At 45.5% G+C, this 13,676-nt stretch overlaps 5 protein-coding genes across 5 annotated transcripts; 1 reads left to right on the forward strand and 4 right to left on the reverse strand.

Annotated features, from left to right (window-relative positions):
- Positions 1 to 17: 17 nt before the first annotated feature.
- On the reverse strand, positions 18 to 284 carry BP5553_08447 (uncharacterized protein; the record flags this gene model as incomplete). The annotated part of the gene is made up of 2 exons (XM_032017070.1): positions 18 to 23; positions 81 to 284. 2 exons carry the CDS (start codon positions 282 to 284, stop codon positions 18 to 20), a joined length of 210 nt encoding a protein of 69 aa, XP_031866501.1.
- Positions 285 to 1,721: 1,437 nt separating this feature from the next.
- BP5553_08448 (Uncharacterized protein) lies at positions 1,722 to 3,447 on the reverse strand (the record flags this gene model as incomplete). Its single annotated transcript, XM_032017071.1, has 4 exons — positions 1,722 to 1,903; positions 1,960 to 2,611; positions 2,661 to 3,066; positions 3,128 to 3,447. The coding sequence occupies 4 exons, from the start codon at positions 3,445 to 3,447 to the stop codon at positions 1,722 to 1,724; spliced, it is 1,560 nt and encodes a 519-aa protein (XP_031866502.1).
- Positions 3,448 to 7,317: 3,870 nt separating this feature from the next.
- BP5553_08449 (Uncharacterized protein) lies at positions 7,318 to 8,005 on the forward strand (the record flags this gene model as incomplete). The annotated part of the gene is made up of 2 exons (XM_032017072.1): positions 7,318 to 7,615; positions 7,749 to 8,005. The coding sequence occupies 2 exons, from the start codon at positions 7,318 to 7,320 to the stop codon at positions 8,003 to 8,005; spliced, it is 555 nt and encodes a 184-aa protein (XP_031866503.1).
- A 928-nt stretch (positions 8,006 to 8,933) lies between these two features.
- On the reverse strand, positions 8,934 to 10,594 carry BP5553_08450 (Uncharacterized protein; the record flags this gene model as incomplete). The annotated part of the gene is made up of 3 exons (XM_032017073.1): positions 8,934 to 9,549; positions 9,602 to 10,244; positions 10,294 to 10,594. 3 exons carry the CDS (start codon positions 10,592 to 10,594, stop codon positions 8,934 to 8,936), a joined length of 1,560 nt encoding a protein of 519 aa, XP_031866504.1.
- A 1,342-nt stretch (positions 10,595 to 11,936) lies between these two features.
- BP5553_08451 (uncharacterized protein) lies at positions 11,937 to 13,654 on the reverse strand (the record flags this gene model as incomplete). Its single annotated transcript, XM_032017074.1, has 3 exons — positions 11,937 to 12,179; positions 12,908 to 13,133; positions 13,185 to 13,654. The coding sequence occupies 3 exons, from the start codon at positions 13,652 to 13,654 to the stop codon at positions 11,937 to 11,939; spliced, it is 939 nt and encodes a 312-aa protein (XP_031866505.1).
- Between the last annotated feature and the right edge of the window lie 22 nt (positions 13,655 to 13,676).

The raw sequence follows: 13,676 nt of genomic DNA on the forward strand, positions 1-13,676 counted from the left end.
TATATCTCGGTTGCCATCTACAGCTATATCGAAACCTGGTAGGAAATGCATGGCTTCGTGGCCTCCTGGTTGTACCTTACGCCAAGATGTCGACCGAGAACTTCTTCGCCGAAGTCGCTCCCGAGACGGTGGACACGTTGCGGTATATCTGCTGGAATACCTTTGAGATAGGCGCAGGTAATTCCTCGAGTTAGATCAGGATTCAATTCTTTGGTCTTAGATATCAACTTGAATCGAAGGATCTGAGTAGCGATCGATCCCCGGAACAAACGACTCGGGGCCATGTTGCTAAGATAGGCCCAAGAGGGGCGAACGAGCAGATAGGAGGGAGGATAGCGGCTAGGAAGTTGGAAAATGGTCACAAGGTTGGTAGAGGTTGTTGGAAAGTGGAGCGTTGACATAGTCCGTGCATAGTATGTGTGGCAAATTGGTGAAAAACTTTAAAACAACGTAGTTCCTACAACTTCTAGCCATTAAAAAAAAAGGATAGAGTGTGTTTTATCACGCTGCTGCTCAATTTGTTCATTTGCCGCGTCAGTGGATATTATAGAGGCAAACTCGTAAATAAGGACGTGGTCCAGCTACATTTAGCTTGTATTTATCATATTTCCTCCCATGAGTTGAACGTTTCGTGCAATTTAAATCTATATATTTTCTTATTGAAATGTCTTTTACGTTTACATGGATTGGTTTGTTCACATCTTCTAACTTGTCTATGTCTTCGAGATTTTTATTCGTTATTTACATTTTATTTGTTTACATGCCCATTTTCTTGTTGTATAAAATAATAATGAACAGGTATTTTGAGATTATAAAACTTGCACTTGGCGGTTAGTCCAATCGAGAATTTAAACGTCATTGGATGGGACACTACTGGAATATCTACTTGGAACTGATTTGATAGTAATCCTTCTACGTACATGTATATACCGAGGAGAAATGGCCATCCCAGCCGCTCTGACATACACAAGCGAGCGTATATTATGGATAATAGCCTCAATTCCGAGTCCGCCTTTCAGGGTTGAATCAAAAGCTTGGCTATGCATCTCAATCCAAGGCTAATAGCGGGTGAACGGAAGTAACCCAGAGAGGAGCTGCTCTAGAACAGGTGCCGAATCGCTGAAGATAATTACCGATACCTCGAGCTCTACTTAGGCGCGGCATGCAACCGCTCGACAACATATTTTCCCCTCGCCACACTCAAAACCGCGGCAAATTGTTGGTATTGTTCTTCTAATAAAGCTTGGGCTACCCTATCTAGTTAGTTCGCTTCCCTTTGACCCGTTGTATACAGCTTCTTGCACCTGATAGGAAGCAAATGTAGTGTTCTTCATAACTTATAAGAATAATCAATTCTCTGATGAGCTTTGAAGGCGAAGATTCCATACTGGGAGCGTATACTAGTAGTATTTTAGGATTCTTGCCTGTTATTAGTAACTATCATTTCATCTGTACTGGTGTTCGGCCCATTACATTTAACCTCAAGCTACAGATATCCCGTAAAACAACTTGCTCTATTTTGCCCTGTAGATATTCGGTAGCAAGTATTACGCCTGCAATTCGATCGCGATCTGGCATGAGGCGGCAGATCAAAGGAAAAGTGCAAGTTGTCTTAAGCAACATCCTCCTCTGGTTGTCGCAATTGTCGTAGAACCTCTACACCAGCAGAGACCTAATTTCTGGTCATGCTACTCAAGATGCGAGTATGACAGCAAAATCTTTTAGACAGTTGGGAAATTCAAAGCCCCGCTCTTGATCCTCAGTCCCCTTCCAAACATCTGCAAAGCGATAATAACCAGGAATGCAGAAGCTAAAATACCCGCTTGGATGCCAAAGCTGACTTTTGTGCCCAAAGCCTCGGCCCAAGTAACTTGGAAGTAACTGATGATGAATCCTCCAATAGCTATAAGGCGTTAGCATATCAAAACATTGCGCTTGAGCAAGGATTGCTCAGCTTACTTCTAGAAAGGTTGAGCCAGGCAGATACCTCGCCAGATGCTTCAGGGTAACAGTCGAGGTTATACGCATTCAAAGCCACAGTCGTCACCATGATACCAAAGACATACAGCCCCCATAACACAGAAGTGGCCATGTAATGATATTCATTCTCCAGGGCAAAGCCAAGTCCAACCAGACCGACTATCATGAATGGAGTGCTGAACCATATGGCGTGTAGTCTGATCTCTGGGTCAAAATGTCCTTTGTGAGTCTTGATATATCTCTTGGCAATAGCGTCATGTAGCCAGTGCCCAATTATTTCACCGATCAGAGCAGCGACGATCGGTGTAAAGTAAAAGAAGCCGATCTGTTTAGCTTCGAAGCCATATAAAGGTGTAAGGAAGATAGACAAGGTAGTATTGATACCAACTACCCATGCGAAAGTAAGGAGGTAGTATACGCAAGAGAGGAAGACGGTTGGCTTGAGAATGACTCGGATTGACCGCATACAGGCTTGACCGAAGCTGTTGCGGAGGTGACGGGATGCGAATTGAGCAACTCCTGTCAGTTGGGCGATGCGTGAGCCTCTGGGTGGTTGGTCCTCTGCTGCAATGCGGCGGTCATAGTACGTTTCCTCCATAAAGAGGATGGTAAGGATGAGTACGAGGGCAGACTGCACAGCAGTCAGCTCAGTCTCTGATTAGGAAGTTGTTCAGTCTTACCTCGACAAAATACACCCAGAACGCAATAGGCCATGGCTGCGTATTAATGATGAAAGCCGCAAGTAGCGGCCCCATATACGGAGACAAGATAATAAAAGCAGACCAAATATTGATCTTACGGGCGCGTTCATGAAAGTAGAACATATCACAAATGAACATTAAGCCGCCGCACTGAGAAACCGTGCCGAAGAACCCGTTCAGGATACGGGCAGCCATAAATGACTCGAAGGTTGTGGCGGCGGCGCACCAGGCGGCTGTGGCAGTTGCGACGATGAGGAAGTAGAACAAGACCGGAAGACGACCTGCCCAAGCCGAGAGGACTACGACAAAGATACCTCCAGCACCAAGCATGAAGACGTTGCCTGCTTGTGAGTGATTCACTGTATCTGGGCTTAGACCCCAAATACTGAGATACTGCGTTAGCCATGAACTGTTTTCTCCCAGCCACCGAATTGCTTGCCACTCACGCTGCCTGTGGAATCAACATAACAGCACCGGTAGCACTACCATAGTCCGGAAGAAAGGCCGCAAAACTTATGATGAAAAGGATGACATGTTTCTTGACCGGGCTCCAGTTGAGGGGGTCTCTGGGATCATCTGATGGCTGAGGGATCAGAACGGTGTGGCCGTCTTTTGCTGTTTTGAGGTCTCCACGGTGCTCGTCGTCGATGTCGGCAAGGTAGCCTTCTGCCTCTTTGAACTCATGTAGGGCAGCGCGGTTGTTGCCCACGTCGTTGCCCACGGTTTCGGTCTGCTCAGAACCTTCTGCATCCTTGGGGTACTCCATGATAAGCGTGGAGGACGTGAAAGGCGAGGTGAACTGAGTGGAAAGGTTAGTTGCCAGGAGAGGCGACTTTTGGATATAAGAGGGGCAAAAAGCTCAAGTGCCGAGATCAAGTGGCGGCGATACCATTAAGGATGGGGAAGGGCGATATAGTAGTTGGGGTAGATGCTGACTGATATATTTCTAAGGATTGGGCGACCCCCGGACCAATTCTTTTCCTGATACAGTTATACCTACCTTACCTACGTACCTATGTAGGTACCTAAGTATCCAAAGACCACGCATTTCCGGGGTCCCCACAGATCCAAAAAAGTTCCAGGGGAGAGGGCGCCTAAAACTATATCCACTGGCGAGAGTCGCCAAGCGGTGTGGTTAAATAGGGGTAATCTAGCGAATTTGAGATGTGCCGTAAATCTCAAAATGCATCCTTCGTCGCCAATACATGTACACATCTCCGCGACTTTTTCCACAGTGAAGATATATCGGTCCACTAGAAACGCCTGTCAAAGGCTGACTTATCCTGGTAGAACTGCCGTCAACGGGCCGTATTTCACTGCCGTGCTCGCCAGCAACGACCCTCTTGATAGGTGTGGAGCGGTGCCAGTCACCACTGATATTCTGCGACGATATCATGCAAAAATTATCCGCTGGTGTGATAGATCTCGTAATCCTGCACCTTGCGTCAATTTGATTCGGAGTATGCCAAGAATACCCATCGTGAAGTAGCTGAAGTTGACGAGTACTAGTATCCGCAAAGTGTTTCAACTCAACGCTCAAGAGTCGTTTGCTAGGTGTCAAGACGCCAACTAGCGGATCACCCTTTGGAACATACTAAGATTGGGCTTGCTCAGTATCCTGACAGTCCTGCTAGATTGGTAGTGAAGCACGCAGCCGCTTGTAAACCCACTTTCCTCAATAGCGACTCGTAGGAACCCTTCATTCGTTAGTCCCGCCACTTCAGGATCTCTTTATCCAATCTGACTGGAGAATATGTGAGGGTACTTTGTGTCAAAGTCGATCAGCTGGCGAGCGGCATCAACGTGCTCCATCTCGAGTGTCTCTAAGATAGGACCTGCTTCTCCCTTAGAAGTCCGCGGCGTCGATCTATTGATATTGTGGGCGAGCTTCCAATTAAGTTTCGAGGGAGGAGCTCATCATGGACATATTCACACCATTCCCAGCATTCTGGCTGTGTATGGTATGCTAAAATCAAGTCAGAGTTTGCAAATGTAGAGGTTCACACATTCAACTTACCATTACCGAAGAAATAAGCACTCTGTCCACACCATCAGACATCCTAGTGGAACTTCGCAGCCATATGTTGACCAATTCAGAATGCAGCCCAGCAATATGGAGTGTTACCTTTTTTTTATCTCGAAATTGTACGGTGCAAAAATAGCCCTTGCCTGCTTAAAGATATAATCCAGGTTGACGGTACGGCGTCCCTTCTTATGGGCAGTCATCTTGTCTGTTCTGGAATCCAATGAAGGTATGTCAACCGCACCAGGTAATTGGACTAAAGCGGGATGGGGCACTCTACCAAGTAGATAAGTTTTTAGAGCGGATGCTTGCTCTGTCGTGCCATCCTCGAGATCATACTCGTACGTGACCAGAACCGGGGACTCTGGGTGGGCCTCATCTACAGCGTATTCAATGAAGCGATGCGATTTTCGAAGAACATCCCTTGGTGCATAGAGATTGTGATTCTCTTACGGGATCCGCTCTATCCGGCCTTGTTGGATTATACGACGTAACCTGGAAGGGGAAGCGTGCTGCAACGTTGACAACTTGATACCCGGGGTAAAGTATATGTGCTCGATTCTGAATCTTCTGTTGAGATTGGTTGTGAGAAACCCGAGGATCATTACCCATGGTGTTAGCAACATCTAGCCGCCCATTGAAAATAGCCACAGTGTCGACCGGTCACACAGAGAGCCGTAAATTACACTATTCAGAAGCTATCCTCCGATCTGCTCCTTCATTGTCTACCTCAAATCCTTCTGCATGTTTTTCATCCAGTTATCACCTGCTCCTCCCTGAGACCCCGAGCATTCGTATTTTTAACATTACCCAGCGTTGTAAGTTGTGCTCTCAGCCTGTCATTGATTATGTAGCTGCGTACGAGGAGCTACGCCGCGCGAGGGCTAAGCTGAATAAACTATTTAAGTATGTGCGGGTGCGAGGGCTAATTGCGTCTGACTGCATTTACGAGTACTGGCAGGGGCTGTGTAGCATTTCTTCCCTCACCACGTTCTTCGTTACCTAATGCCCACCCAATAAACATAACAACAATACTCAAAATGGCCCAAAGCGGTAAATGTACTAGTATTTTTCAATGGAATACTTTTGATGTCATTCTAAAGATTACTTTAGACCTAAGCCGCTGGTAAACATGGTCCAAAACAAAACCGGGATCAAAAGCGCAATGTCTAAATGGCCTATTAATGCGGTGGTAGAATCTACAAATCGCCCATACGCTAAACCGTACAGCCCGCCAAGTACGGTATCCTATTGATAATCAGCTACGACTAAGAAAAGTGCCAGACGGCTTCTGGTCCTTGGCCCAGAGAAGCGGTAAATGCTAGCAGGCTATGCATACAGTTCTAATGCCGCTAGCTAAATGGACTACAATAATTTGGATAGAGAGATTGGATATGCGGGCTAGAGCCTAGAGATAGGATGCAATTAAGAACGCTCTGCATAAAGAAGGATTCGGTCGGCGCTGGGCATGCGAAAGCCCCCAACTTTCGAAACGAACCTTCGGCTTCGGCTTAAGCTTAAGCTTTCGAAGGAACACAAAGGCTGGATTTTGTACAACTAGTGCAGGTTGTTATGGTCTGATTGGCCGGGGTTACAGACAGACGGAATCAGAAGACAAAAATCATGCGCCGAGGGAGAGAACTCGGAAAATAGTGGGATGTGACGCGTATTGAGGAGAAGGTACAGCAGAACAAGGGATATATGTTTTGGGCCGTTTTTAGAGCCATATTAAATGACCATTCTGCTTTTGGAAAAATGATAGGCATGCTCCAAGGAAGGCTCTCAGAATATTACCCTATTAGAAGAGCTCCGAATTTCGACCTTGATATAGTCTCCTTTTTCTCCAGACTTCAATCTAAGTATGCTCTGGGATGTTTACAGGCTCACTGTGGGTATTATGAGTCCCAGCCTTATAAACAGCAGCGGGGGCGCGTTACAGAGGCTTCTCACGTGGTTATTGACCCCAGGACCTTTTGGGAGTTATTTGGGGGCATGCGAAAACGTATGCAAGCTGTAATTGATACAAATGGCAAGTTTACAAGTGATAATATATACTTAATTGAGTTGGTTTTCTATCTACCTAGATGCATTTTGGTATGCATTAGACGAGATAACGTCCTTGCTACCGTAGGTAGGGCCACTAGACTAGGGGAAGGTATTGTAACTCTGAACTCCCACGAGCACCGCCCCCAGCTCGTAGCAAGCCACCTTGGACGAAACGACCTGACTGCTAACCGACATTAGGAGGCATAGTTTCGTAAAAGCTGACGCATTTAAAAAGGATCATGATGTGGCCGCCAAATGTATACAAGTGTTAGGATTATGAAGGATCGCCGCAGCGGATGAGCTGGACCAAGTAGTATCAACACCAAGATAATAATGCGTATAGAGAAATGTGTAGATTAGGACGATCAATTACCTAGGGGTATTGAGGCGAAGTACGTTCCTTTAAATCTCATATGAACTTGCAAGCCTGACCTAGCAATACCGAGTTATATTCTGACTATAAGAAGCAGTGGATTTCCCTCTTAATCCAAAATGTTTTATCTCCATCAGATTCGATTCTATTCCTCCCTACTCTGAATATATTTCAACCAGTTTACATCCTTCACCATGCGTTTTACTCCTCTGTTGTTACTTGCTGTAGGAGCAGCAGCCTTCCAAATTCCAAAAGGTCAGGCCGATGGTGTCTATGAGGTCGTCACAGGAGCGGATGGCAAAGAAACCCATAGACTCGTCGGCTCTAATCCCGACGCCGTTGAGACTCGAAACGCTGTCCCCGACAAATTTAGCATGGCCCATAAGCGTGGTACCAGTAATTCAGTCAACTGCGGAGGTTATGTTCTTCCCCAAGGCGACACTGACTCCGCAAACAACTATTTGGACGCCCAATGCGGTGGTGGCGCTGGTGGTACGTTTTGCATAGCACAAGCTCTCTTTATTCCGTCTTCTCTTTCTCAGTTTTATCTAAGAGGCGACTGAAGCTTCTCACTACTAAGTATGTCTTGATTTGAAATAATACTGACCCTAATATTCTTTTACAGTGGGCGGGGGCCGTGACCTTTACGCTATTAAGGGATGTACAGTTGCTTACTTCTGCAACTATACTGGCGGCACTCAGTTCTGTTATGCGAAAGAGCGACAGGAAACCTCTCGTGCTATCACCTCCGTTTGTGGACTATACGGAGCAGGGTGGGACCAGATCCAAAGCGATAATCGCAATGTCCAGTACGGATATGAAAACAATTGCAATCAAGGCTGGAATTTCTGCGGCCGCGGCATGGATGGAAAGAAACTCTAGACAAGCTCTTTCGGTATGTTTTTAGCTCATGATATTCTACGGAGATAGCATTGATCTGACTAGTCGTTCTAGGGGTTCTTACAATAAAAGCTCAGGGGGAAGTACGGTGTTAGGAGTGTAACAGTGCTGCGACATTTCTTATTCTTCGATTTCACTTCATACCGCTTTAAAGGGTCCTCCAGTCATTCGTTTATCCTGTCACTCGTTTATCGTTTCAATTCTCTGGCGGGAAGATAAATATTAGAACTTTGTGCCGCTTAGCCTGGTAATTAGAGCTTGGGAACTTCTGATCTTGTCAAAATCCAGCCTCATTGTATATAATAAATATTTATCAATTGAGCCTCTAATAGTGACTGCCGCCACTTTGAAATATTATTTTCTATATTTCATTCCGATATGAAAATATATAAGTTGATAATTTGTCTAGGGGTGTTGAACTAGCAGCTAGTAGATATTTCATTAAAGTAATTGAGGGGTAAAGACATAGAAAACTCAGGTTATGGTGGCCTAATTAAACCAACACAAGGTGCGTTTCTCGATGAGCCCGGAGAAAGCCACCGTATGTACAGTACCTTCTAGCTTCTCCTAGAATACACCTTTTAACTCTCGACCTACTACTGCTTGATGGCCTCGAAGATTTCAGATTGCCTTCACTACCAGAAAGCTACATTTTAGATCTGGCAAGATTCGCAGAAATAGTACTAGTAACTTCCAGTGGTTCAAGGAGGGTTTATTTAGACAGAACCAAGATATTAAAATCGGTATGACCTATGGACCTTCAAATTTTAGTAGGAAGGGAAAAAAAAGGTACGGGTTGCCAGCAATTGTCCCTGAACCAGGTGATCGCTACCAAGAACAAAAACACAGTGCAAAAAATCAAGAATCTATATAATTCGATATCTTTCCCTGATGCTGAATGGCTTTTGAACTAGGTTCGACCGGCTTTTCTCGGCCGCAGAATAACATTGTAGTTCTGATCCGGCTTCTGAATGGTGAACTCCTTAGTTCCTAGCACTAGACTCGGATCCTCTAACTCCATGTCATATCGTAGTAGCAATGTGGCAATCATCTTCACGATAAACTGAGTAGCAACATTTCTTCCAATGCATTGCCGGGTGCCGAACCCAAAGCCTAGGAAACACGTCTTCATCGTCGCTAAGTCAGCTGTCTCATCTGACCACCTGTCAGGGTCCCAATTGTCCGGGTTCTTATACACTGTGGCGTTTCGACCGATCGTAGCGGCAGGTACACCAACAGCTACACCTCCCGGAATGAACACACCGCAGATGACAGCACCCTGAGAAGGTGTGTCACGCGGCATAGCATAACCGATAGGTGGGTGAAGTCGGAGACACTCGATCTCAGCGGACTCGAGGAGACTCAGCTTATTCAACTTCGTGAAGGGAATTGCTTTGGTTCCATCAAGGTTATCAGGGAACATGACTTCGAGGTCGTTAATTATGCGGGCTTTGACAGTCGGGTTCTTGCACAGGTAGTATGTCATCCAGTTCATTGTCACGCTGCCTGTGCTTGCACCAGCAACCCTAGTGAAAATAGTGAGCCGAGCATACTCAAACATGGGGAAGGAATGCTCACATCAACGACGACGTCTCAGCACGAAGCTCAGGGAAATCCATTTTCCGGCCCGTCTCTGGATCCTGAGCTTCGATGAAGCGCTGCATGATATCTTGTCGAGGCTTTCCGGTCGGCAACACCTGTTTGCGATCTTCCTGGAATCTCTTCTCCAATGCCATCCTCGCGTAATCTAGATACTCCAATCGGGCTTTCCAGAGTTTCTGAACATAAGGCAGTGGTACCCAGCTGAGAATTGACACGCTGCTTTTGCCAAATGGAAGAATCCCACTGATGTTACCAAATCGCTGTGAAAGCTCGACAAGTGTGGAGTACCTCGCTGGTTTACCAGTTTCAACGACACCGAAGTTGTCTCCCAAAGCTAGGTCGCCCATCAAGTCCATGGTAAAAAGCTCGAACCAAAAGTAGATATCGAAAGCCTCCCCTGTCTGGGCGAATTTGTCCATCTTTCTCATGAACTTATCCAACATCTGATCAATATAAGGCTCGAACAAAGCGAGACTTTGAGTGCTAAAGCCATGCGCAACCATTCTCCGCTTCATGGCGTGGCGCTTCTTCGACCGAGTGGAGAAGAGTGACTCTCCCGTTGTGGAGAAGGCATCATACCAACTCGATTTTCCGAACTCTTCCGCTCCTTTACCGTGACCTAAATATCATCAGCTTCAACTAATATTTGACTTCCTCGCATCACATACCATAGATTGCCTTGATGGCATCTGGGTGGTTGAAGGATACAGCTTTCGGTCCAGTGCGGACTGCTATAGCACCAAGATTCTCTGCAAACAAGCTACCGACCCATCGAGTCCGACGCTGCTCTTTGAGAGCATTAACTTCCAGGAGAGGTGTTATCCTGGTCAACCACGGACCAGGTATCTTGCTCAATGGTGAGAGGAATAACTGGTAGATGATCGTGCACAGTTGATAAGCAGCGACGGCGAGTAAAGCGAGACACAACACCTCCTTTCCACCTATAGAATTGATATTAATGATAACCATTTCATTGCAGGTAAGAGGATCAAGTGTTGCTCAAATTCTGTAACGACAAACGCAAGCTTCAGGTGATCTTCCTCCCCGAGCTGGAGTGAGATGTTTTTGGTGGGTTTTGTTAAGTAATACAAAGACTCTCAATATGAAGTGTCCGGCAAGTCTACAAGTAAAAGAGAAACCACGGGGAAAGTGGTGTTTCAATGTCATCGAGGATGTCAATTTAAATGTTCTTGTGACATACTCGTACAACTTCCCCTCACGATGGTTCAGAACCCACTTACAGCCCCACATCTGGATGCTAAGTTTCCATCGGAAGTCAATACCCTTTAGTAGGCTTAGAGCTTACAGAACTTGATATTTTTGCTCTCGAACTATTTCATAGTACAAAATTCTCATTAGCAATAAACCTGAACATATTTACGACATCTTCAATTGGTTTATATGCATGTTCGATAAGGAGGTGGTACCACATTCCCTATGGGCGAATCGGAGAACCTGCCCTAGAAATTTGGTGTTTACAACCTGAAAAGATATCGAATTTCAGGCTATAATGACAATTAAGCACCATAAAATCTATTCATTAACTGTGTAATCACAAACTCCTCAACTTTACTCATTTACCACACTGTCCATTAAAGCCTGAACAGTGCACGTCCTTCGGCAAGACGCCATGCCCAGAATTTCAAACACAATAGATAACTAAGCTTTTGTTAGCCTCCTCTTGGCCTAATTTGCTATTCAACGTCATCTACTATTGACCAAGAAATATATCCTAAATGTGAGCTCTTCTCACCGCCACATCCCAAAGGAGACGTCTGTGCCTTCAAGCGAGCTGACGACGTTCGACTAGTAAGGGGGGATGATGCTACCCCACATCTCAAATCGTGGAGATACCGCTGCGGGGTATGGGATCTTGACCTGGCATCCTGAGCCACCGGGCCAAATCGGTAGTATAAGTCAAGTAACCGGGATAGTTACGGGTATTCGGCATATTTAGCAACAACTTTCAAGTTAGTACTAGTTTCTTACTTCAATTCTCTTCTGCTGCTACTTATCCTGCCTACCTAAATATACTTTACTACTGTTCCCTATTTAGTAGAAGAAGCTATTAATTTAATACCTTAATTCTAAGACTATATCTATGGCAAGCTACGATTCTTGTTGATATACGATAAAAGCTTCTAATACGGTAGTTTATGATAGCAGTCGAAATCTCCTCTTTTCTATTTTTGGACTGTGGTTAGATGTGGTGAGGTGCAGCGATGAGCCACAGGATCTGTTTCTGCTACTGTCAATACAATATTTGCACCTGAGCAGAAGCGGGTGGGAATGTCGGTATTAAGAGATGGGTTTATGGATCTGAAGTCTGGACCCACTTATCCAAAGCCGCCATGTTCGAAAGATCGTCGGACTGTCCGTCGTCCATCGCAACGATCAGCCCCTGTAGCACACCACTGACAAGAGATCCAAGTGGTCCTAGAATATCAGCTTTTTTCCCAGCTGCACCACCAGAAACGGTCAGTACTGTGCCTATAGCATTCAAAAGATCTTTTGTAAACAATGAGTTGGTGTCACCATCGTTCTTGTCGAAGCGCTGCTCGTAAGAGGCTTGTTAATTGGCGAAAAATGATGCCGAATCCTCAAGACGTTCATTGATTTTGCAAAATATCTAGGGAAAGTGTTAGACCGGGTGATATGGGAAAATTTTTACAGCAAAAATATCTACCTAACCGATATACATCATTTGCAGCATGATCAAGTACGCTACTACACCCTTTTCCGTTGATATTTAGTTACCTAGGATGTTACAATCTAGGGAGCCGCAATCATCATCAATGCCACGAACCTTGAATGACTCTCTCAGGCCCCAGGGGTCGGCAGGAAAATCTACTTCTAGATTTTCATTCATCTAGGGGTTCTTCCAATCTATGATGGTAGGTTTTAGTCGACGTTTGGGAGGCGATTTCGCTTCTTTACATATCTTCAAAATATTTGATTCCCTCAACTTCTCTCTAGTCGCCCTGAGTTGTATGGAGTTTATCTGTTACGTATTTCTGCCACACTAGACATACATAGGTATTAGTACCATGTGGTTTTCAAACACTAGAGAAGTATAGGCTACTGGCACTCAAGGTCAAGGCAACTTGAGTCGGGGCTCAACTCGGGCACATAATCTGGTATTTTCTCGCAAAAATCTTCCTGGCTAACTTAACGTTAACACGGGTCCAACACTGACTAGCAATGGAGTTACTTACATCCATCGCCACAAAGGTCACTCGAGCTACCACAAACCCCGGCCGGAGAGCAACAGCCATCACCCACCACGACTCGCCCAGCACAAAGAGCGCCCTTATGTAGTTGACCGCAGGTAACATCGGTTGTCATACCATTTTTCGTACAGCCTCCAAAAATATAGGCCTTGCCACAGTGAGCCAAGCTTGATCCGCAATAGCCAGAGAAAGAACAACAACTTCCAACGGCTGAGTTGCCAAATACTTTGAATCTATTGTTGGGTCTGCATGTACCATCTTCTGTAACTGGCGAGGCACTGTTATGCATTTAGTAAACGGAAGATAGAGAATGCGGAGTCATAGCATACGTTCCAACACTAGACATAAAGTCTATACTCCAGAACATGGTTCCACCAAAGCACAGACGACCTGACCAAATCAGTTTTAGAGCACGAGTCTCTTCATCGTCATATCCGATCCACTGATTATCCCAGGTGGTCGCCTTCATCATTTCGTTATCTAGAAGAGTGGGAGTTAGACCTTCCTCTTTGATGATATCCTTAATCTCCATCAAAGACAAGACACCAATGGAGTTAGTGCAGGGCCCCGGCAACCTTGGTCCTCTAAATAGGTATCCTAGGTTGTTGCAAGCTTTGTTGGCGACCGTATATCCCCTACCATATGCTGTGAGACCGAAGTTGATTTTGGCGGAGTTCAAACCATCGAACCAGAAAGGCATAGCATCATTGTAGATCTCAAGAATTCCAGTTTGTCCACGGATTTTGGAACAAAGAGTCTTGACGTCCAAGTCCCACGACCCGTGAAGGTTATCAGCCATAAATCAGAAGAAATCGACAAAA

Source organism: Venustampulla echinocandica (assembly GCF_003357145.1).
Source record: "Venustampulla echinocandica strain BP 5553 chromosome Unknown scaffold_8, whole genome shotgun sequence".
Lineage (NCBI taxonomy): Eukaryota > Fungi > Ascomycota > Leotiomycetes > Helotiales > Pleuroascaceae > Venustampulla > Venustampulla echinocandica.